General features: G+C 39.5%; 7 protein-coding genes across 8 annotated transcripts in view; 2 read left to right on the top strand and 5 right to left on the bottom strand.

Moving 5' to 3' along the window:
• Positions 1-1,495, bottom strand: part of LOC104720047 (ubiquitin carboxyl-terminal hydrolase 24-like) — a 10,015-nt gene extending 8,520 nt beyond the window's left edge. Inside the window, exons 1-3 of the mRNA XM_019231105.1 lie at positions 1,349-1,495; positions 1,000-1,097; positions 8-673 (exon numbers count right to left, since the gene is read on the bottom strand). Of these exons, the coding sequence (XP_019086650.1) occupies positions 8-673; positions 1,000-1,014 (681 nt within the window). The 5' untranslated portion in view covers positions 1,015-1,097; positions 1,349-1,495. The remainder of the gene's footprint in view (positions 1-7; positions 674-999; positions 1,098-1,348) is intronic.
• Positions 1,687-5,150, top strand: LOC104720045. The gene is made up of 9 exons (XM_019230660.1): positions 1,687-2,068; positions 2,223-2,478; positions 2,699-2,740; positions 3,235-3,317; positions 3,404-3,505; positions 3,630-3,844; positions 4,032-4,126; positions 4,213-4,270; positions 4,790-5,150. Exons 2-9 carry the CDS (start codon positions 2,337-2,339, stop codon positions 5,013-5,015), a joined length of 963 nt encoding a protein of 320 aa, XP_019086205.1. The 5' UTR covers positions 1,687-2,068; positions 2,223-2,336; the 3' UTR covers positions 5,016-5,150.
• On the bottom strand, positions 5,415-9,088 carry LOC104717100 (leucine aminopeptidase 2, chloroplastic). Its single transcript, XM_010434624.2, has 10 exons — positions 8,779-9,088; positions 8,099-8,513; positions 7,795-7,989; positions 7,452-7,677; positions 7,232-7,358; positions 7,062-7,157; positions 6,885-6,962; positions 6,027-6,087; positions 5,756-5,943; positions 5,415-5,655 (listed from the first exon to the last, which is right to left on the bottom strand). The coding sequence occupies exons 1-10, from the start codon at positions 9,013-9,015 to the stop codon at positions 5,524-5,526; spliced, it is 1,755 nt and encodes a 584-aa protein (XP_010432926.1). The 5' UTR covers positions 9,016-9,088; the 3' UTR covers positions 5,415-5,523.
• On the bottom strand, positions 9,390-11,223 carry LOC104717099 (50S ribosomal protein L21, mitochondrial-like). The gene is made up of 5 exons (XM_010434623.2): positions 10,730-11,223; positions 10,562-10,642; positions 10,304-10,405; positions 9,932-10,006; positions 9,390-9,836 (listed from the first exon to the last, which is right to left on the bottom strand). The coding sequence occupies exons 1-5, from the start codon at positions 11,165-11,167 to the stop codon at positions 9,717-9,719; spliced, it is 816 nt and encodes a 271-aa protein (XP_010432925.1). The 5' UTR covers positions 11,168-11,223; the 3' UTR covers positions 9,390-9,716.
• Positions 11,280-13,804, bottom strand: LOC104717098 (probable WRKY transcription factor 32). The gene is made up of 5 exons (XM_010434622.2): positions 13,385-13,804; positions 13,220-13,278; positions 12,202-12,851; positions 11,955-12,113; positions 11,280-11,855 (listed from the first exon to the last, which is right to left on the bottom strand). Exons 1-5 carry the CDS (start codon positions 13,602-13,604, stop codon positions 11,504-11,506), a joined length of 1,440 nt encoding a protein of 479 aa, XP_010432924.1. The 5' UTR covers positions 13,605-13,804; the 3' UTR covers positions 11,280-11,503.
• LOC104717097 (BTB/POZ domain-containing protein At4g30940) lies at positions 15,296-17,257 on the top strand. Its single transcript, XM_010434621.2, has one exon. The coding sequence runs from the start codon at positions 15,630-15,632 to the stop codon at positions 16,977-16,979; it is 1,350 nt and encodes a 449-aa protein (XP_010432923.1). The 5' UTR covers positions 15,296-15,629; the 3' UTR covers positions 16,980-17,257.
• The window catches only part of LOC104717096 (omega-6 fatty acid desaturase, chloroplastic), a 3,081-nt gene continuing 390 nt past the window's right edge, over positions 17,578-20,268 (bottom strand). Inside the window, exons 3-10 of one of the 2 annotated variants that reach the window (XM_010434620.2) lie at positions 19,723-19,964; positions 19,491-19,634; positions 19,265-19,416; positions 19,061-19,183; positions 18,781-18,958; positions 18,271-18,389; positions 18,069-18,183; positions 17,578-17,937 (exon numbers count right to left, since the gene is read on the bottom strand). In XM_010434620.2, coding sequence (XP_010432922.1) covers positions 17,773-17,937; positions 18,069-18,183; positions 18,271-18,389; positions 18,781-18,958; positions 19,061-19,183; positions 19,265-19,416; positions 19,491-19,634; positions 19,723-19,964 — 1,238 coding nt within the window. In that variant the 3' untranslated portion in view covers positions 17,578-17,772. Of the gene's footprint in view, positions 17,938-18,068; positions 18,184-18,270; positions 18,390-18,483; positions 18,662-18,780; positions 18,959-19,060; positions 19,184-19,264; positions 19,417-19,490; positions 19,635-19,722; positions 19,965-20,268 lie in introns of both variants that reach the window. The other variant, XM_010434619.2, reaches the window with a different exon arrangement.

Below are 20,268 nucleotides of genomic sequence, written 5' to 3'. Positions count from 1 at the left end.
GTATTCCCTGGAGGAGCTGCACAAACGGAGAGCAGGAAAGCAACGCTTGCAATGTTGCATTGAGGAAGCACAAGTTCCCAGCATTTATCAACCCTCTAGGTGTAAAGTCTTTAACAGGTGGAACAGGTTCAGTAGGAACCATCTGATTTTTCTTTCTCTTTATGCTGCCAGATGAAGAGTCACTTGAGAAATTTTCACTATCCAGAGCTTGGAACTTTGAGCTTGAGACTTTGTACAAAGAATCACTCTCACCATCTGACAAACCAAACTTATCCACACCAGTAGGATCCGTCTCCACCGCCACATCATTGTTGAGAGATTTTCTTACAGAGACCTCTTTAACGATTCCGTTTTCTCCCACATGCTCTGGAACTCTTGAAGAGTGTTTCCTTGGGAGAGTCGCATCATTATCAACAATCTTATCAGAACTGAGAGGTATAGAACCATCAAGTCTCTTATGAGAGCTAGATGGACGAGATTTAACTGTCCCATCAGCTTGACCTTTCTTCAACTCGCCATTAGTATTTACTGAAGAATTTTCTGGAACAAGATTCAAGGAGCCGAATTGTATACTTTCCACAGACTTTTCTTTATCATTCTGAGGATCCTTAACGGGTTTCTGCTCAAGAAATAACCTGGTTTCATGTTCTGTAAAGGATCCAAACACAAATACCTGCCATCAACAAAAGAAGAATTAAAGGAGAATCATATACAGAGCAATTAAGAATCTCGGATATACATTGACCTTCAGATAACAGCCATTATATCAACTACAAATTGATCAAAACTAAGCTATAAAAAGATACAAAATCAAACACTTAATACACTACAATAACACTTATCTCCATGAAACAAAGCCACCTAATACTAATCTGTTCTTTTAAAATTTGGTGAGTGAGTGAGTTCCAAATGTAACTCTGCATCGTTCTAGACTATGAGAACTAATCCTTAAGGGAAACAGCATAAGTGAATTTAAACTCAAGTAGGGGATAAACATACCTTCTTTTCACTCATATTTGGCACATACAACGCAACGGAGAAGAAATCGAAGAAGAGCAGCACGACAACAAGAAGAAGAAGAGCCCAAAAGACGCAATCTGATTCAGAGAGAGATCCGAAACGAAAGAAGTATGAGAAAACTCAAAAGAGAAATCAAAATCTAGGGTTTGAGGCACCAACAACCCTGGATGAGAGTCGTGGAGTTGAGAAGACATGAAAGGGGGAAGGAAGAAAGAGAGGATTTGTTCTTCTCTGCAAATTCGATATGGGGAATCATCCGAATTTGGGGAGGAGCTAAGTAAAAGAGATAGAGAGAGATAAGAGAGAGAGAGAGAGAGGAGACACGGACCTTTAGGGATTTGAGAAAATAATTTAGGGTTAGGTTTCGTTTCTGCGTCTGTCTTTTTGTCGGGTAGTAGTTTTTGGTGGAGGAGGGGACGGAGCTTAGCTTAGCGAGCGCCGTGTTTGGATCTTCGTCTCCTTTTCTCGTCAAACGCGTCGTCGCGTCCTATACGCTAAAACCAGAAATTCATCTCGGTTCGGTTTTGGTTTAATTCGGTTATCAACAAATTGTTGTAATAATTTAGTTTACACTTCCTGTTTGGTCTGAAAAAGGTTGGGTTATTCAAAACTGTGATTTGGTACGGTTTGGTCTTGTACTTCTAAAAAACTCACATTACATCATCACATGATGATGTCTCGGGTTCGAATCTTTGTCTGGTTAAAAAACTTAAAAAAAGTACAGAGAGACCAAAAAAGACGGTGACTTCATCACCGGTCCGTCCTTCTCCTCCGACGAATAAGTTACTCATCTTCTTCTTCTTCTTCTCCCATTTCTTCTGATTTTTTTGTTTTTGTTTTGCTGATTTAACATGTTGATGAAGCTGACTGGCTAAAAGGTTTACAATTTATTATATCAGGAAAATGGCATTATAACAAGATCTTGCTAGTTTTATTTATATAATCAAAAAGGTTATGACTTTCCCAAATTATCCGGCGAAAGTGGTCAAATGAACAAGACTTTAATTTCGTCTTCTCCACAGTCTTCGCTGTTGATAAGAGTAAGAAGGTTAGTATCTGATTCGTGGTGGAGTCCAAATTTTTATTAATATATTAAAATATTTATATAATATGTTGATTGATTTCTTCGATTCCTGAGCTGTTTTCACATAAAATTGTATAATTTTTTTTTTTTTGTGGAGTAATTATTGAAAATCATGTAGGTCACGACGACGACGACGATGATGAGTTGCTGCCTAATGTGAGAGACCTTTGTTTTTTTCTTTTATTATTCGAAGAGAGAAAGAGCACCAGGAAGGAAGAAGGAGACAAAGAAAATGACTGTGTCTTTGAGTGTGATGACATTTAATCTTCATGATGATCAACCTGAAGAAAGTCCTAACTCATGGCTCAAAAGGAAGGATTTGTGTCTCAGTGTCATCACTAGTTACTCCCCTATCGTTCTCTGTACCCAACAAGGTTCTTCTCCTTCTTGCTTAGTCAGATGGATCAATGCTTGTTAGATCTTTATTAAATTTCTTCTTCATATTGGTGATCCAATGCTTGTTAGATCTTGATTAGTGATCTGGGTATATTTTGATCTGTCGATGAAAACTGGAAATGGGTTCTTGTGCCTTTGCCTTATGGATTATTGAACAGGGATGTGACTTATCTTTTTTTTTTTTAATCTTTTGTTTAGGTGTTCAGTCGCAGCTGGATTATCTTCAGCAGGGCTTGCCAGGTACAATACTATTGAGTTAGATGTAATTGAACATTGAACTCTGTTTGTATGTGGTAGTTTATCAGACTATTTATATCTGCTACTTGTTAAAGTTCACAGACCAGTGTGAATCTTGATATCGATCATGTACTACTCTTTGTTGTTCTCAATTTACAATGTGATACTGGTGAGATCTAGATTCAATTCTATTTTTAGTCTATGGTGGTATTGGTTAAATCTGTATCCTTTTTTGCATCTAGTTCAAGTTAGTGTCTACAGAAACCAGAGTCTATTGCACTTGAATCCTTGATTGATGTGTCTGTTGTGTGGTTATGGTATGCATATTTTCACTTGCTCACAGCACTTTCTTTGAGATGATGGTGGCATTTTTTTATCTGGTTTTTGTTACAGTGAACCAAGGAGCTAGCTTCTAGTGTCACATGCCTTAATTAGTAATACATCAGTTTGCATTGTTTCCTTGGACTTAAAGAGATGTTTGTACTCTTTGCTTGCAGCGTATGATCAGTTTGGCATATCAAGAAAAGGGCCTCAGGATGCTAATGATGAACACTGCACCATCTTCTACAACAAGGAAAAAGTATTCATTCGATTGATATAACAAAAAGGTTAAAACCTTCTTGAGTGTTTTTCTCTGACTAATACTATACTCTATGCTAATTAAAGGTAGAGCTGCTAGAGGGTGGAACTTTTTGGTTGTCAGAGTCTCCCTCAGTCCCTGGAAGCACTGCATGGGGTTCTGTAGTTCCTTGTATAGCGACATGGGCCATATCCTGATTACTCGTTGGGTTGATTTTAGCTAAAACTGTAATTAGACTAGTGTATGGGTTTGATGTTTTTGTCCTTTAAATCCTATATATCAGTATCTTGGTTTCTTTGACAAGCTGCCTACACATTTCAACTGAAAGGAGCAGAGCCGCCGGGTTTTTCGTTTCAGATAGTCAACACAAACTTGGATAAAATCAGCCCTCGTGCCCGTAGGCGCAGTGCTTTACTCACATGGCAACATATAGCATCATTACCTCCCACTTTGCCAGTTGTGTACTGTGGAGGATTCAACACACAGAAAGAATCAACCACTGGGAGATTTCTCGTGGGCAGATCTAGGTACCTTAATATCACTTTTGACAAGATTTTGCCTTTTTACTAATCTCATATCCTCTCAGGGTTCCTATGCAATGCAGTAATGGCTAAACTATTCTACACACTGATCAACTAGTTTCAAATCAAAGCATATACATTATCCTTATTTAACTGCTGATAAATGGGTGTTGGGGATTGATTCAACTTGCAGAGAGCACGGTGTAGTAGGGGATATGAGAGACGCATGGCCAAGTGCACGAGTAAGAAAAAACACTGCTCTCATAAGAACATATCATGAATTCAAAGGTATGAAACATTCCACCCTCGCATGAGTCATTATAATCATTCATCTCCAAAGCTTCTATATCACAACATCTTGGTCCTTTGTTCAGGTGACAAGCAGGGAACGGTTNTAACCATATCTGCAACACCTGATTTCATCATCTCCCAGTAACTCTCTTCCATCGGCATCCTCCATAGCTTCTCTCCACTCCTCTCTGATGCAGCAATCACCTCTTTTGCAAGCTCATCACTAGATGTATATATGGCTGCACAAAACAAAGATCCAAACCGATATTTAACCATCATGAGTCAATGTTATGCTGTTTACTTTTAACACAACCCTATGTACCTGCCATTGATGTTCCAAGGGCAATAATACAAGCCCCAGTTAACGTTGCAAGGTCAACAACCTGCAAGCATATACTACACAAGTTAAGGGAAAAAAACAACAGAAAGAATATTTGAATTATCCTCGTCTTGCTTCTATGTACAGATTAGTGGAGGAATCTTTCAAACAATACCTTATCGACACCTTGGTTGCAAGCATAAACTAGAGCATCAGCAAGTGTCAGTCGACCTTCGGCATCTGTGTTGTTGACCTGTACAATACTGCCATCAATTAGTTTGGAATAAGAGAAAACAACAGAAAGCTCGGACCTTTTGAAGTTGAACGCATTTAGGGAACAGTGTTATGATACCTCAATTGTCTTTCCGTTTGAGGCTGTTNACGGATTGGATACTTTACAGAGGTAGATCTATAGTTCCTGTAATGTGTGAGGTGGTAAATGATAAGATCGACGACTTGTATCCTTCATCTCACTACCCTATGTTTGCTGAGTTTATGCTTCCTCGTTCTGTAAGAATGCTTGAACCTACTCTTCCTGCTTCTGCTCCTGCTCAAGAGGAAAGCTAGAACACATATCCTGTCTTGCTAAAGCTTTGAAAAATGTTGATTGTTGTGGAAATGAGCTCTGTTTTTCTCGGAGTCTTATTGATTTTGAGCTAAAACTTATAAATAAGAATATTTTTGTTGTTGTTTTTGTTTCTATTGTGATGCACAACAAGAAGCTTAAAAATAGGGCTTAATTATTTCATTACTGATTCTACGAAAACGATGCTATTAACTAAAAAAACCAACAATCTTAAAGCAAAAGTGAGTGTTATAGTCTAATCTAAAACTGTACGTGTAATTTATATATTTAACTTGATTATATGAATTCACTACAAAAAGACTGAAGGAATTTGTAGATTATTTGATAGGTTACCTAATTATTTGATATAATAAACTCATTTATGCTCGGACATCACAGAATTTACAGAAGTAAACCAAAACCCCTTTATTGAACCTCTGATATGTTAATACTGTATTTTATTTGTTTTTCATAAACCACTCAGAGTACCATAAAGTCACCAGGTTTCATTTAAGAAGAAGAATTGTTCTGAACCCACTCAACTAGCGTCGCAACTCCAAACCCAGTTGCAGTTTTCTTCTTCTCGTTCCACACCGGTCCAGCCATATCTATGTGCATCCACTCCACCTTCTCGTCCACAAACTGCAACCATTTTTCACCGAATCCGGTTCTTTGTTAGAAAGCAATAACTTAAGTTCTTTGAAGTGTGTTCTATTGTTTCTACTCTTTATCTTATTTTCACCTGTTTCAAGAAGAGAGCTGCGGTGATCGATCCACCAGCACGACCTCCCGTGTTAACCATATCTGCAACACCTGATTTCATCATCTCCCAGTAACTCTCTTCCATCGGCATCCTCCATAGCTTCTCTCCACTCCTCTCTGATGCAGCAATCACCTCTTTTGCAAGCTCATCACTAGATGTATATATGGCTGCACAAAACAAAGATCCAAACCGATATTTAACCATCATGAGTCAATGTTATGCTGTTTACTTTTAACACAACCCTATGTACCTGCCATTGATGTTCCAAGGGCAATAATACAAGCCCCAGTTAACGTTGCAAGGTCAACAACCTGCAAGCATATACTACACAAGTTAAGGGAAAAAAACAACAGAAAGAATATTTGAATTATCCTCGTCTTGCTTCTATGTACAGATTAGTGGAGGAATCTTTCAAACAATACCTTATCGACACCTTGGTTGCAAGCATAAACTAGAGCATCAGCAAGTGTCAGTCGACCTTCGGCATCTGTGTTGTTGACCTGTACAATACTGCCATCAATTAGTTTGGAATAAGAGAAAACAACAGAAAGCTCGGACCTTTTGAAGTTGAACGCATTTAGGGAACAGTGTTATGATACCTCAATTGTCTTTCCGTTTGAGGCTGTTATGATATCTCCAGGTCTCATTCCGGTACCACTTATCATATTCTCACAGGCTGCGACAATGAAGTGCACCTGATTGTGCAAAGAAGCATTTTTTAGGTACATTCACTTAAATCTAAACTCAAGTTTTCTTCTGATAAACTTACCTCAACACCAGGAGGCTTAATTTGACCGATGGCTTTTGCAGCGCCAAGAACAGCGGCGGAACCTCCCATATCGAATTTCATGAGCTCAATTAAGCAGCCAGGACCGGTCTTAATGTTGTAGCCACCGCTGTGAACAAAAACCATATGGTCAATAACCAATAAGAAATTAAAGGAAAAGAGATTGATACGGCAAAAATAAGACAACTGCTCTGANGCAAGGTCAACAACCTGCAAGCATATACTACACAAGTTAAGGGAAAAAAACAACAGAAAGAATATTTGAATTATCCTCGTCTTGCTTCTATGTACAGATTAGTGGAGGAATCTTTCAAACAATACCTTATCGACACCTTGGTTGCAAGCATAAACTAGAGCATCAGCAAGTGTCAGTCGACCTTCGGCATCTGTGTTGTTGACCTGTACAATACTGCCATCAATTAGTTTGGAATAAGAGAAAACAACAGAAAGCTCGGACCTTTTGAAGTTGAACGCATTTAGGGAACAGTGTTATGATACCTCAATTGTCTTTCCGTTTGAGGCTGTTATGATATCTCCAGGTCTCATTCCGGTACCACTTATCATATTCTCACAGGCTGCGACAATGAAGTGCACCTGATTGTGCAAAGAAGCATTTTTTAGGTACATTCACTTAAATCTAAACTCAAGTTTTCTTCTGATAAACTTACCTCAACACCAGGAGGCTTAATTTGACCGATGGCTTTTGCAGCGCCAAGAACAGCGGCGGAACCTCCCATATCGAATTTCATGAGCTCAATTAAGCAGCCAGGACCGGTCTTAATGTTGTAGCCACCGCTGTGAACAAAAACCATATGGTCAATAACCAATAAGAAATTAAAGGAAAAGAGATTGATACGGCAAAAATAAGACAACTGCTCTGAAGATTACCTGTCAAATGTCAATCCTTTTCCAACAATAGCAAGTTTGGTCTTGACAGGGCCACTAGAAGGTTTGTAGACCAGGTGGATGAAATGAGGTGGATTAGCTGACGCAGCAGCAACAGCGAGATATGAACCCATCTTCAACTCTTTGCATTGCTCCTCGTTCAAGATGTTTGCAGTCATGACATCACTGTACATGGAAGCCAGTTTTGAGGCCTCCTCAGCTAGTACAGCTGTAAAATACAACGTCGCAGCAGATTAAAGACCAATGTTCGTATTAAACTTTAATGTACATGATCCTCATATTATAAGAAAAATCTAAATACTGATACTCAAGAAACAAGCCAAACCAGGAGTGAGAACATTGGCTGGAGAATTGACGAGTTCCTTCCCGAAAATTACACCATAAGAAACATCTTCAGCATACTTAAGCTTCTTCTCTAGCTCAGGTCCAGTGCCAAAGCCAATGATATCCACAGATTTGAGAGATGGTTTCTTTGACTCAGACTTATATCTGCAGTCTTCAAACAAACCGAGTACAGTACCTGAAAAAAGTAACCACAAAAAGATTCAGTTCAAAAACGTTAATGAAACTAACCCTTCACAAGTACTAATAAAAGAAACAACTATAACAACAAAATAAAAAACAAACACCTGAAGCTATGGCTGAAGCAGAACTGAGCTTGGATTCATTAGAAACAGTCTCAGAGGAGGCGAGAACAACAGCAACACTGCTAGCTTGAGAAGCTTTAGCAGCTGCAGCAACAGCCTCACCTAGACTCTGAAAAGCCGAAGGAGATGAAGCAGATTTTCCAAGACCAATCAAACCGACCCGCTTTGACCCGAGACCCGGAAGCCTAAGTACTGTTGACTGGCCAGGTTTCCCGGAGAAATCTTCCTCAGAAGAGACATCAGCAAGAAGTCCACCCAAGTGAGCATCAAGCTTCTTCAGTATCGGGTTTTCGAACTTGGAGTTGGCATCCTTAGTCATATCTTTCTCCGTCACCCCAACAGCGAGTATATCACCTTTCCATTCAGTCACGTCTATCTCCTTCCCGGAAAATGAGATCTGATACAGAAACCACATAAAAGTCAAACTCAGAAGCTAATCTCTGACTATTCTATGCTTGACCATGATCGACTGATTACAAATCTCTGACTATTCTATGATTGACCACAATCGATTACGAAATCTGATCAAACAAATCTCTGGAACTACGAGTAAAACAATCAGATCAATACAAAAGATGTACAAAGCAAGTGACTAGAATCGAGTTTTGAAACACATAAATAGCAAAATCGAAGGATGCTGCCATAAGCGATCAGGAACAAACCTTAGGATGATCGACTGAGTTGGCATGAGTGAGGCCGAGAGTAGCTTGTGCGATTGTATGAGCCATGGCTCTAGAAGAAGAGTAGAGAGGCGTGACGGTGAAAGCGAGTCTAAGACGAGACGGCAACTGGAATCGGACGAAGCACGAGGAGAGAGACGACGGAGAGGAGGAGGAGAAGGAGCGGAAAGGGAAGCGAGAAGAAGAGGAAGCGAGAGACGTAACTAGAGTGACGGCCATTTGAGAAGAGCACTGAGCTTCTTATATTTATAAGGAGAAGAAGCCGCCGTGTCCTCCTCCTATCATCTCTCTCTTTCTTGTTGACGATGATTATTCTTTTACTTGACTCACTATTTCGTCTTATCCGACCCGACCCGACCCAAAGCCCAAAGGCTATTTAGAAAAGCCCAAAACAATTTGGTTCATGACAATGGTTTTTGTGTAATAGGTTTTTTTTTATTATGAACCAATAGTCACACACAGTGGAACAAATCTAGAGTTTGAATGTAATGTAACTTACATTTATTACCAATTTTACCACCTAGTTTTCTATCTGTGACTGAGATTGGCATATATAGATAAAGTAAATTAATGATAAGAGAGATGCCCGCGAACACCAAAAAAAAACATAACTTATACCACAGGTACATTACAAATCATGAGTAGACAAGGAGTGAAGGAGAGAGATGTTTCCGCAAATCTTTTATTTCAAAAAAAAGAAGCACCAAAGAGCTCCCAAAAGCCTGAGCCAGTTTAAATACAAATGAAGAGCAAAATCAAACAGCGGAACAAGATAATGAAAGGCAATCACGTTTCATATCCTAACTACCAAGAAGGCCTTTTCATACTTTCAACGACTTTAGCGAACAGCAAGTGATAGATGAACTTACTTCAAATGTATCGGCACCAGCTAAAAAGAAAAAGAAGCAACATTTTTATCTCTAAGCAACTAGCTCAGCCTTCGATTGTTCTGTAACTGCTTCCTTGGAGGGCTTATGGACAATCTTTGGTTCTGGTTTCTCAATTCCTTGTATATCGGTTATTCTCAACTTCGTCAATTCCTGGTCATAAGTGTTGAATGGTCAAAAAACAACTAGAAGAAGGCAATGATAAAACAAACACAATGTCTAAACAAGAACGCTACAACAAAGTATACCTGTCGATGTCCTCTTGTTCTCCTATAATTCTTTCTTCGTTTCTTCTTAAAAATGAGCACTTTTTCATCCAATGCCTGCGTCACTCGTCAAGGAACAACTAGTTAAGTACAGGAAAAGAAACCAGAATGCTGGTATATGAGTAAATCCTTCTACATTCCACGCCCATTTTATATCAAGACATTCAGATGATGTGGAGATAGATGAACACTAATCTACTAACTTGTTGTCCATATATATTCTTGCAAGAATTTCATACTCTTATAAGCAGATGATTTGATTTAGTTTTATCTCAGTCCTCGGATTTCCTAATTTCTCTTAAGAACAGCCGCACTAGTATTACAAAACACCAGACAAATAAATGAGACACTTACATGCTCTTCAACTACAGCATGAACAGTCGCATCTGGCAAGATAGGCCTACCAATAATCGTCTGGCCTGCCGAGCCCAATAGAAGAACCTTGGTCAGTTCCAACTGCAAAGGAACATAAAGAGATAAGCTTTAGCAACAATTGCAAATCCTCAATTCGAAAGCAAATGCTCTTCTTTCTTATGAGGAGGTACAGTAAAGTCTTGCAGTTTGGAGAGACGAATATCAAATATTCATGAAAAAGAGCAGAAGCTAGTATACCTTATCATTTATGTCACAGAATTTCAATTTCTCAGTGAAAATGGAGTCTCCGTTGCTTACTTTAAACTGATGCGAACCGATCTAGAGGAGATTAATAAACATAGAAACATCAGTGAGTGAGAGTGTGAAATGGAACTAAACGATTTATTGAGAGAGCAGAGACGAAACCTGAACAATGGCAAACACAGGTTCGTAGGGTTTGAAGAGTCTCTCCGAAGGTTTGAGAGGACCCATCACTTTGTAACCTATCTCAGCCGCCTCTTCCACTTTCTCAGCCGGTGAATATTCCCTTTCTACTTCTTCCATCTCCGCCGAATCCTCATCATCATCATCATCCTCATCCTCATCATCCTCTCCTTCACTGCTTTCTTCACCACCATCAGTATCTTTTGTGTTCGAAGAGTAACAACGACCTTGGGAGCAATACCGAAGACTGTACCATGGCAAATCCCTAATGAGAGATCGATTCGGAACTACGATCCCATGAGAAATGCTGGTCTCGTACGGCTTGATCCCAGGAAATGAAGATATCGATCGCGTCTGGTTGATGGAGAAAACCGCCTTAGAACGGCGGCTCAGCTCGCGAAAGCATCGAAGGCTCGCCATCGGAGAAGCACGAACAGACTAGGGTTTACACAGAGTAGAGAGAAAGGGTTTTGCCCTCTTTTAGTCCACGTTTTGATGTTTCAGAAGACCCTCTAGACGAATCAGAGTCACGTCCACTAAAATTATCGCTTTATTACCAAGATTAATAATACTGTAATCATATCATTACACAGAGACATGTAAATGTGTTTGAGTTGGTAATGGAACAATATTTCAACCAAACCAATACTAATAATTATTGATATCGTCATGGTAACTTTATTATTTATATATAACAAAAACTAGGAGGCGAAAAATTGAGTCGATGAACTCTCTAAAATTACATATAATCATTAATCAGCATTGCTTGATTTCGAAACCAATGCTCAACAAAGTCCGAGCTGATTCCATCACTTTCTCCCCACCAACATCCACTGCTTCACTGCTTTTCTTTTTCTCACTTTCTCGTCCCCCCGAGCACTGGCTTGAAGTGGGGATGTTTACCTGATCGTCTGTCCTCGTTCTCATTGACGTTGGAGCGGCTGCAGCCACGAGCATTGAGCTAGGAGGACCGTGGCGTTTCTTTGGCACCGGCATGTCGTGGTTGTGTACTCCTTTGTATGTGATTATTACAGCTGTTGTGTTCTCTACTGCTGTCTCAATGTGTTTACGAACAGGACATCCCGCAGAAGTACATCGGTAGTAGTTCCTGAATGTTTGGAACATAGCAGCACAGATCAATCATCACTGAGTATTGAAAAGAAAAAAACTCATCCGTGAACAAAGAAATGGGTAATGCGTTATCTACCTTGGATGAGGATTTCCTTTCACCATTTTCTGCCCGTATTTACGCCATCTGTATCCATCACCGCAGATCCCAACATCACCAGCTGCGTGTACTACGAATTTATTTTTCTTGCCAGGTTTGGAGACAGAATCTGAACTTTGTGAGTTCTCTTTTTTCAGTCTGAAACACACCCAAAAAATAAATTCTATTAATTTCATCTTTCAAAGTGAAGAATAGGCAAAGAAATCCAAAAATTCTACAAACTTGCCTTCGTTTTGCCTCTGGTTCGTCCACAGCTTCGTTCCCACAATGTCTCTTCCGTTCAACGAATGTTTGCGGCTCACAGATGTTTTCTCTAGTAGAAGCAGCCGGATCTGAACCGTTAGGGACTATTGTTGGCTCTTTTACTACTGCATTATTCTCTGAAATAGGCCGGATAGCTGAAGCAACTCTAATTTCTCTAGGGGAGAAGCTATTCTTCCTGGGAGGTTCATGACTATGCAAACCTTTGTTAACAATCTCTACCACTTTGCCTGAATCATTGGAGCATTCAATTTTTTTAGCAAAACATTCAGAATACGTACACCTGTAGTAGCTCCGTGAGCCCTTGGGACTCTTAACCTGCTTCTGTCCATATTTTCTCCAATTGTAACCATCACGAGCAGGTGTCCTCGGAACGGGAGAAACTGACAATCTGTTAACCACCGGAGAATCAGATCTTTGCTCTTGTTTAGTTGGAATTGAAACCAGTGATAAACCTTTTGCAGCTGAGGCAGGATCCGAAGATAGAGATGGCTTCACCGTCAAAGAATCTGACGATGCAGTCAGACAAGGAGATGCTTCTACCTCACGGTCTACTTCTACTTCATCAACCGGAACAATGGCACTGACTACAGTTTCCTTGACGCTATCCATCTCCTGGCAATGTGATACAAAAAAAAAAGCAGTCAAATGTAATGCCTTGACAAAAAGTGATTCTTGTGCTCAAAAATCATCTAATAAATCAGACACAATTAAGTTGTAACTGATACAGATTATATGACCCCTCTACGCATATACTTGTATATAGATTGATCTGAACCAAAGGTTAAAGCATAATAATAACTCCTACGTAATTGTAAAGTCGCTAAACGAGTAACAAAGAGCACACTGAAGTGATTTGATAATATTATGTAATATGATTTCCAGCAGAATTGATGTCGATGAGAGAATCTAAGTTCTTAGTAGTCAGCAATAAAAAAAAAAGGATGAAACTTTACAGTAAGAAGAGTCACCAGCAAACTCACCTTAACGTCATCTCTTACATCTTCACCATTTGGTTCCACAGAAGAATTTTCACGAACACCTGATAAACACAAAACACCATTTCCGTCAAAATTAAAAACCCTTTGAATTAAAATTAAAAAAAATATAAACAGAGAATTATTCGCGAAACAGAACTAAACCGTTACCTTCAACCTGATCCTTGTCTAGGGTTTGTCGCACAGCATCATCATGTAAATCGTACATATCCTCACCAATAGTCCCAAGTGATTCGTCGTCGTCTCTGAGTTGACTCATTCCGTTATCAAGCTCCTTCTCCGGCTCCACTTTCTCGCTCTTCTCTGTATTGGCCGTGCTCTTTTCCACCGCGTAGAAAACCTCAGTTTCGTCGACACCAGAGTTTTCCATGGACGATTCTATTGTCCTGCTTGCCTCTTTCTCTCGTGGGTTTGTCGGAGAGAGTAAAAAAGAAACGAACAAATTCTCTCTAGGCAAACAAAAAGGTAGCGCTTTCCGACCGACTGATCTCTCTGCAAGGAAACGCTGCGTTTTGGATCCCTCTCTCTCTCTCTCTCTGCTATAAAGCAAAAGAAAAAATATACCCAAAAAAGAAAGAAAGAGAGAGAAAGGACATTAATGTCATTCAGAGTTTGTTTGACTGGAGATGATGAGATAGTATCTTTGTGTAACAAACTCCGTTTATTCCTCCGTTAATCACCCCCCTGAGTCACGTTAAATCATTGACGTATTCCGTTTATGTTACTTTTGGTCAAATTGATTGGATTCGCTCTATGAGGGATGTTGTTTAGTTTAGTTTAGCATGTCATGTGATGATATGGTGTTTTAATTACACTATGAGAATATATCAGAACTCTGATCAATGTTAAACTAATGTTCTGTTTGTGTACTTGACTACTTGTGTTGTTGTCGATTCGTCTTAGTTATCATGACTGTGTGGCTTCTGCCAAAAAGAATTTTTAAAAATTGTACGGTCCGTTCAGTAAAATAAAGTACAACATTACAAAGGAAACAACTGTCAGTATGTAAGAAAAGTGTGAGTTTGTTTCGCCTTCTTCCAAATGTGTCTTGGAACTGGAAGACGAGTATATATCATGTGAATATGTTATTGATAATCGGAAAAAATGTCATTAAAATCCTGAAATCTACATTTTCGTTGATTTAAAACTCCAACTCTGTTTTTGGAGGAAAAAAATACTAATTATTTGTTGATTTCCAAATAAATCGCAAACTCTAGTTGATTTAGCTTTTTGAGGCACAATATTAAGTAATCAAACGAAAAAATTAAACGGGATTAATTATCTATTAACGAGATCCGTTAATAGCAAAACAATGCTGTTTGTAACACCCTAAAACCCCCAAATTGAGAAATCGATTCTCAATTTCCCTATTTCATAAACCCTAAACGATCTAACCCTAATTGAACATGATATCTTCGATGCCAAGAAGATTCCAGATCTCTTTTTGTTATACACCGGAAGAACGGTTGACCAGGATTCTCTTCAGTTCTCGATGTAAAGATCGTTACATCGGCTCCACAAACACCCTTCAATGACACTCCACGGTCGAACGAAGCTACCACTGATGTCTCTGAGCTATAACTCATCTCGTTAACTCGAAGAAGAAAAGAGAAATCGAAGAAGAAAAGATAAATTGAAGAAGAAAAGATAAATTGAGATCGATTAAGGTTTATGAATTGGGGATGAGAATCGATTTCTTAATTTGGGGGTTTTAGAGTGTTACAAACAGCATTGTTTTGCTATTAACGGATCTCGTTAACAGATAATTAACCCCGTTTAATTTTTTCGTTTGATTACTTAATGTTGTGCCTCAAAAAGCTAAGTCAACTAGAGTTTGCGATTTATTTGGAAATCAATAAATAATTAGTATTTTTTTCTTCCAAAAACAGAGTTCTGGTTTTAAATCAACAAAAATGTAGGATTTTAACGACATTTTTCCTTAAAATTCTTTGGGGCTTATATGACCCAACTAATGGGCCAATATAGAGATGGGCTTAGGGAACGTTGTCACGGACCACGGTATACGAAATATCTCGAGCGTTGGATAGACGACAATATCTAAAACCATCGGACGGTTCTGATGTGATGCAATTTCCACAGTTTCTCAATTCTCTCACCATGTTCTAACGGAAAAAAATGTTCGAGAAAGATAAAAAATTTCCTCTGGGAATCTCTTTTTTTCTTCTTCTTTAAACTGTGCAGATCATCGAATTAAATTGATTAATATCGTATAATCAAATTTCATCATCTTATCCTTTCCCAGAATCGACTCCGATCGAATCTTCAAACATCTCAATCCTTTAGTTTGAAACGTTCTCATGTCTTCTGTTATCATCCAGACAATTTGATTCTCACAAATTCCTCCAGCTTCCACGGGATTTAAAGCTCGTCATTAATGGGTTTATCAAAGGACAAGATCAGATTCAACGTTGGTGGCAGAATCTTCGAAACGACGTCAACGACGCTCGCCAACGCTGGTCGCAGTTCTTTCTTCGGAGCATTGTTCGACGAAAATTGGAATCTTTCACTACCCAATGATGATGACGATGAAGAAAAAAACGATCTTTTCATCGATCGGAACCCAGATTGCTTCGCCGTTCTTCTCGACCTTCTCCGAACTGGTGACTTAAACATCCCACCCAATATCTCGGAGCGTCTCCTTCATAAAGAAGCAATGTTCTACGGCTTAATCGACCACTTGCGAACCGCAAAGTGGGGACCTTTCGACGGAAACAGACTCCATCTCTCTCGTTCCGTCACAGGGATAGCTCCGGGAGATGGAACGGCGATTAGAGCTGGTCCTGATGGAGGATGCTGCGTTGCTCATGGAAGTGTCGTCCATGTGTTTGATTGGATGCTTGAGGAGCATCCTACTATTAATCTTGATTACCAGAGAGTGAACGATGTGGGTTGGGTTGATTCTGGTAACATTGTACTCTCTGCTTGTGAGAGATTAGGAAGAGGAGATGGAGGAATGGGTTTGTTTAGCTCTTCTTCTGGAGACCTGAGGTATAAGTTTCAGGTGAGTCATGATAATCAGGTTAAGAGTTATAGTGCTGGAGCTTTGAGTTTTAGTCCTGATTCTAAGATTTTTACGAGCTGTAAAGGACGGAGTAATGAGTATGGGATTGGAGTTTGGGATCAGATTACTGGAAAGCAAGTTGATTTCTTTTACGAGAGTCCTGGTTGGTCTTTAGGAGATGCTGATAAGTTGCAATGGTTGAATGGTAAGAACTGTCTTCTTGTAGCAACTTTGTTTCCAAGGAAAGATAATTGTTACATTAGCTTGTTGGATTTCCGGGACAAGAACATGGTCTGGTCTTGGTCTGATATCGGGTCTCCTGCGATGGTAGATGAGAAGAGAGTGAGAGACGCTATAGCGATGGAAGAGAGCAATTCTATATGTGTGGTGAATGAGTTTGAGGATTTAGGGTTTATTGATCTGAGGATGGATGGAGGAGGCAGTAGTGTGAGGTGGAGTTCTAGGAGCAGGTTGATGAAGAGCAAGATGCCTGATGAGCCATGTTACCCTAAACTCGCTTTGCACGAAGGCCAGCTCTTCTCGTCCATGAATGATTCAATCTCTGTGTTCTGTGGATCAGACTGGGTTTTGACGTCTAGGTTAAAAAGAAGCTACGGTGGCTCCATCTGTGACTTCTCCATTGGTGGGGATCGGTTGTTTGCGTTGCACAGTGAAGAGAATGTGTTTGATGTGTGGGAGACTCTGCCTCCTCCGATAATATGATATCACATTTTGACAATCGTGCTCTATGTTTGGTCTGTTTCTGCTACATTTGGTTTGCTTCCTTTGTTTATGTTTTAGGATTCTTAGAAAACTATAGGATGAGAGAATAGAGGAAATAGCAATAGTCAAGAGAATATAAACATAGAGAAGAACATGATTCATAATTTTGTTAAAACTGATATTGAGACGATTTTTAGTTTCCAGTTTCAGGTTGTGTTATGTATTGTCCGTACATGACTCTTTTCTCAATGTAAGAAATCAATCTCTTTTGACCTTTAGCTTTAGCTGCTTTCATGGTGGTGTAAACTGTGGCCACAGTCTCAGATATCTAGGGTTTTGGGATTCGCTCCCTTGGTTTGGACATCTAAGTGTCTTTTGTTGGACAGTATATGATTCTGTCTTTCCACTTTCCGTAAAGATGTCACAGAGGAATAGCTTTAGCTTTCTTTTCTCTTCTCACTTTTGCTTTGGCTTTATCCCATAGATAGTGTTTATCTCTTCAAAGATTCTCATGTATTAAGTTTTACATCGCATTTCAGTACATTGCAATTATATATATATAAACTGTTCAATCTTCAATCCTATAGCTAAGATTAAAGAAACAGATAAAAGAATTGCAATTGATGAGATCATTTGAACATTTCTCTCTTCTGATAAGATTGTAAAGAAGATAACAGTATAAAGCGTTGGTGAAGTGTTAGAGAAGCTTATCACTTGAAAAGCTGACATATAACATCGGCGACTGCAAAAAGATATTGAGATTTCAAAAGACCAGTTTCAAGGCTATGGCGTATCAAGCTGTGTAGTTAGGCATTGCTTTCTTGAGGAAGGTTATTGGCTGCGATTCTTCAGGGGCTAACCGGTCAAAAGGAATGTAGTTCTCCTCTTTGTCATAGACATGACACACAGTCATTATCGTCTTCATCAAACGCCAGTTCCATGTAGCCATATTTGTATACTGCAAACCCAACCACGCAAGAAAACAATCATGAATCTTTTAGTGTCTTACAACTTCCCAAGGGAACACTTTTTCTGTAAGGATCATATTACTGTCACATTGTTCACAACAAATTTACGGAAGGTTATTACCTTTCCCCAGTTCTCTTGTATTGAGTCATGAGCTGCACGGAGATTGTAGCTCGGTATTCTTGGGCTAATATGATGGGGGATGTGTACGTTAATATCATGGCAGAGTATTTCAATCCTGTCACAACACAGAAACATTAGTTCATATGAAACCAAACAAGAGCTCTCAGATAATTTAAACATTTGAGCAGGTGGGATGCATTACCAACTAGGGTAATCACAATGAACAGTTCCATTTAGCTGGGCCTGAGCCGCGTTCCATTCATCCGCAGGCTTGAAAGGAATGTGTGGAGCCGTATGATGAACCATTGTGAATGTGCTCATCTGTAGAGAAACAATAATGCGTTAACCATCTTAGCTTCTGATGCTATATCGGAAAAAGAGGGAATAGAGAAAAGCACAAGAGAGAAGTATTTACCCAGAAGTGATAGCCCAACCACGGCATCAGCCAGAACTTTACCCATCCCAATATACCGACTTTGTATATGATCAGTGGCCACCCAACGGCCATGAAGGCGAAAACACAAGCCAAACTTATCTTCACTCTATTCACCTCGCTTGCTCTGAACTTTTTCAGATTGAAGTGCCAGTTCACCCTATCAGAACACTCATTCTAGTTGAGTAAACAGGTTTATAGAGAGAGCGAAAAAAGACATTGAACAAATTGATCACGGTGTATNGGGAACAGAGAAAAGCGTAAGAGAGAAGTATTTACCCAGAAGTGATAGCCCAACCACGGCATCAACCAGAATTTTACCCATCCCAATAAACCGACTTTGTATATGATCAGAGGCCACCCAACGGCCATGAAGGCGAAAACACAAGCCAAACTTATCTTCACCCTATTCACCTCACTTGCTCTGAACTTTTTTAGATTAAAGTGCCAGTTCACCCTATTAGAACGCTCATTCTAGTTGAGTAAACAGGTATATATAGAGAGAGAAAAAAAAAGACATTGAACAAATTGATCACGGTGTAAAGGTTAATCTATATACCAATGAGCTATGGACAACCAAGGTCTGATTGGGCCATATCCAAAGATGATTGCCTTACGCAGCGTGGGTGATGAATCGAACTCCTCTGGTGGAACTGGCTGCCAAGCTGTGTCATGGACTAACCTATAGAAAGCAAAGCGGAACCATGAATTCATATCTCTCGTTTTTATTGTTAATATCTCTAACAGCCTAAGTAAGACTTACATATTTGTTTTGGCGTGATGACGGTCGTGCTTAAACCGCCATGGCTCATACGGGTAGACAAGTGGTAGGAAGGCTAGAGTGCCCACAATGTCTTCCACCAATTTGTTCTTTGAAAATGATTTATGTGCACAATCATGACCTATCACAAAGAACTAAGAAAGACAAATCCAGTTAGAGAACAGTAACATGCTGACACATAGAAGAGAGACAGTGTAGGAGAGCTTACCCCGGTAATTGCAGTTCCTGTCCATGCCCAAGCCAATGGCAGCAGATACCATGGCGATTTTGCAATCATGAAGAGCCCCAAAGTGTAGGAAGTCACAGATATCAACACAGACTTCCAAGCTTTCACATCATCAATCTCAAACACCTAAAGAGAAATTGTATACCAAAGAACATGTTAAGAAGAGGAAGTACCCATCGTTTCACACACACAAGGCTTAATGAAAAAGCAATACCTCTTTAGGAAGTGTATCCATGATATCTTTTAAGGTGACATTATCAGGAAGATCTTCTCCAATTTGTCTGAATCCATAGCTTTCTGCTAATTGTTCCCTGTCTTCTGCACTGTCAGCTGAAGGCGGTGCGACTGGAACAGCCACAGCTTTGATACATCCAATCCTCCTTTTCATAGGAACCACACATCTTCTTCCTCGAAGTGTACTTCCTTTTAACAGAAGATCGATAGGCCTCACAGAACCTGTTCGAATCCACCAATACAATCATAATAGAATTATTAACTCACTACATTAGACATCTGTATTGATATAAGCACGCCCACAAGAACTAACAGCATTCATCATAATTGCAATCCAAAGAACACAAGCAAACCCATATAGCAGAGATGAGAACTTTGAAGCGCAAAAAACATATATAACCCAAAATTTACTTCTTTATTCCCCCATTACTGATTATTTCAATTGAAACTCCATAAGCATACACAAGTTTAACTCGAAGCTCCAATTTTTATAACATGCAGAGAAAATAGAGAAACAAGGGGGGGG

This window comes from Camelina sativa, chromosome 10 (genome assembly GCF_000633955.1).
Source record: "Camelina sativa cultivar DH55 chromosome 10, Cs, whole genome shotgun sequence".
Lineage (NCBI taxonomy): Eukaryota > Viridiplantae > Streptophyta > Magnoliopsida > Brassicales > Brassicaceae > Camelina > Camelina sativa.
Note: the sequence above shows the minus strand (reverse complement) of the source record. Positions and strands in the feature narration are given on the sequence as shown.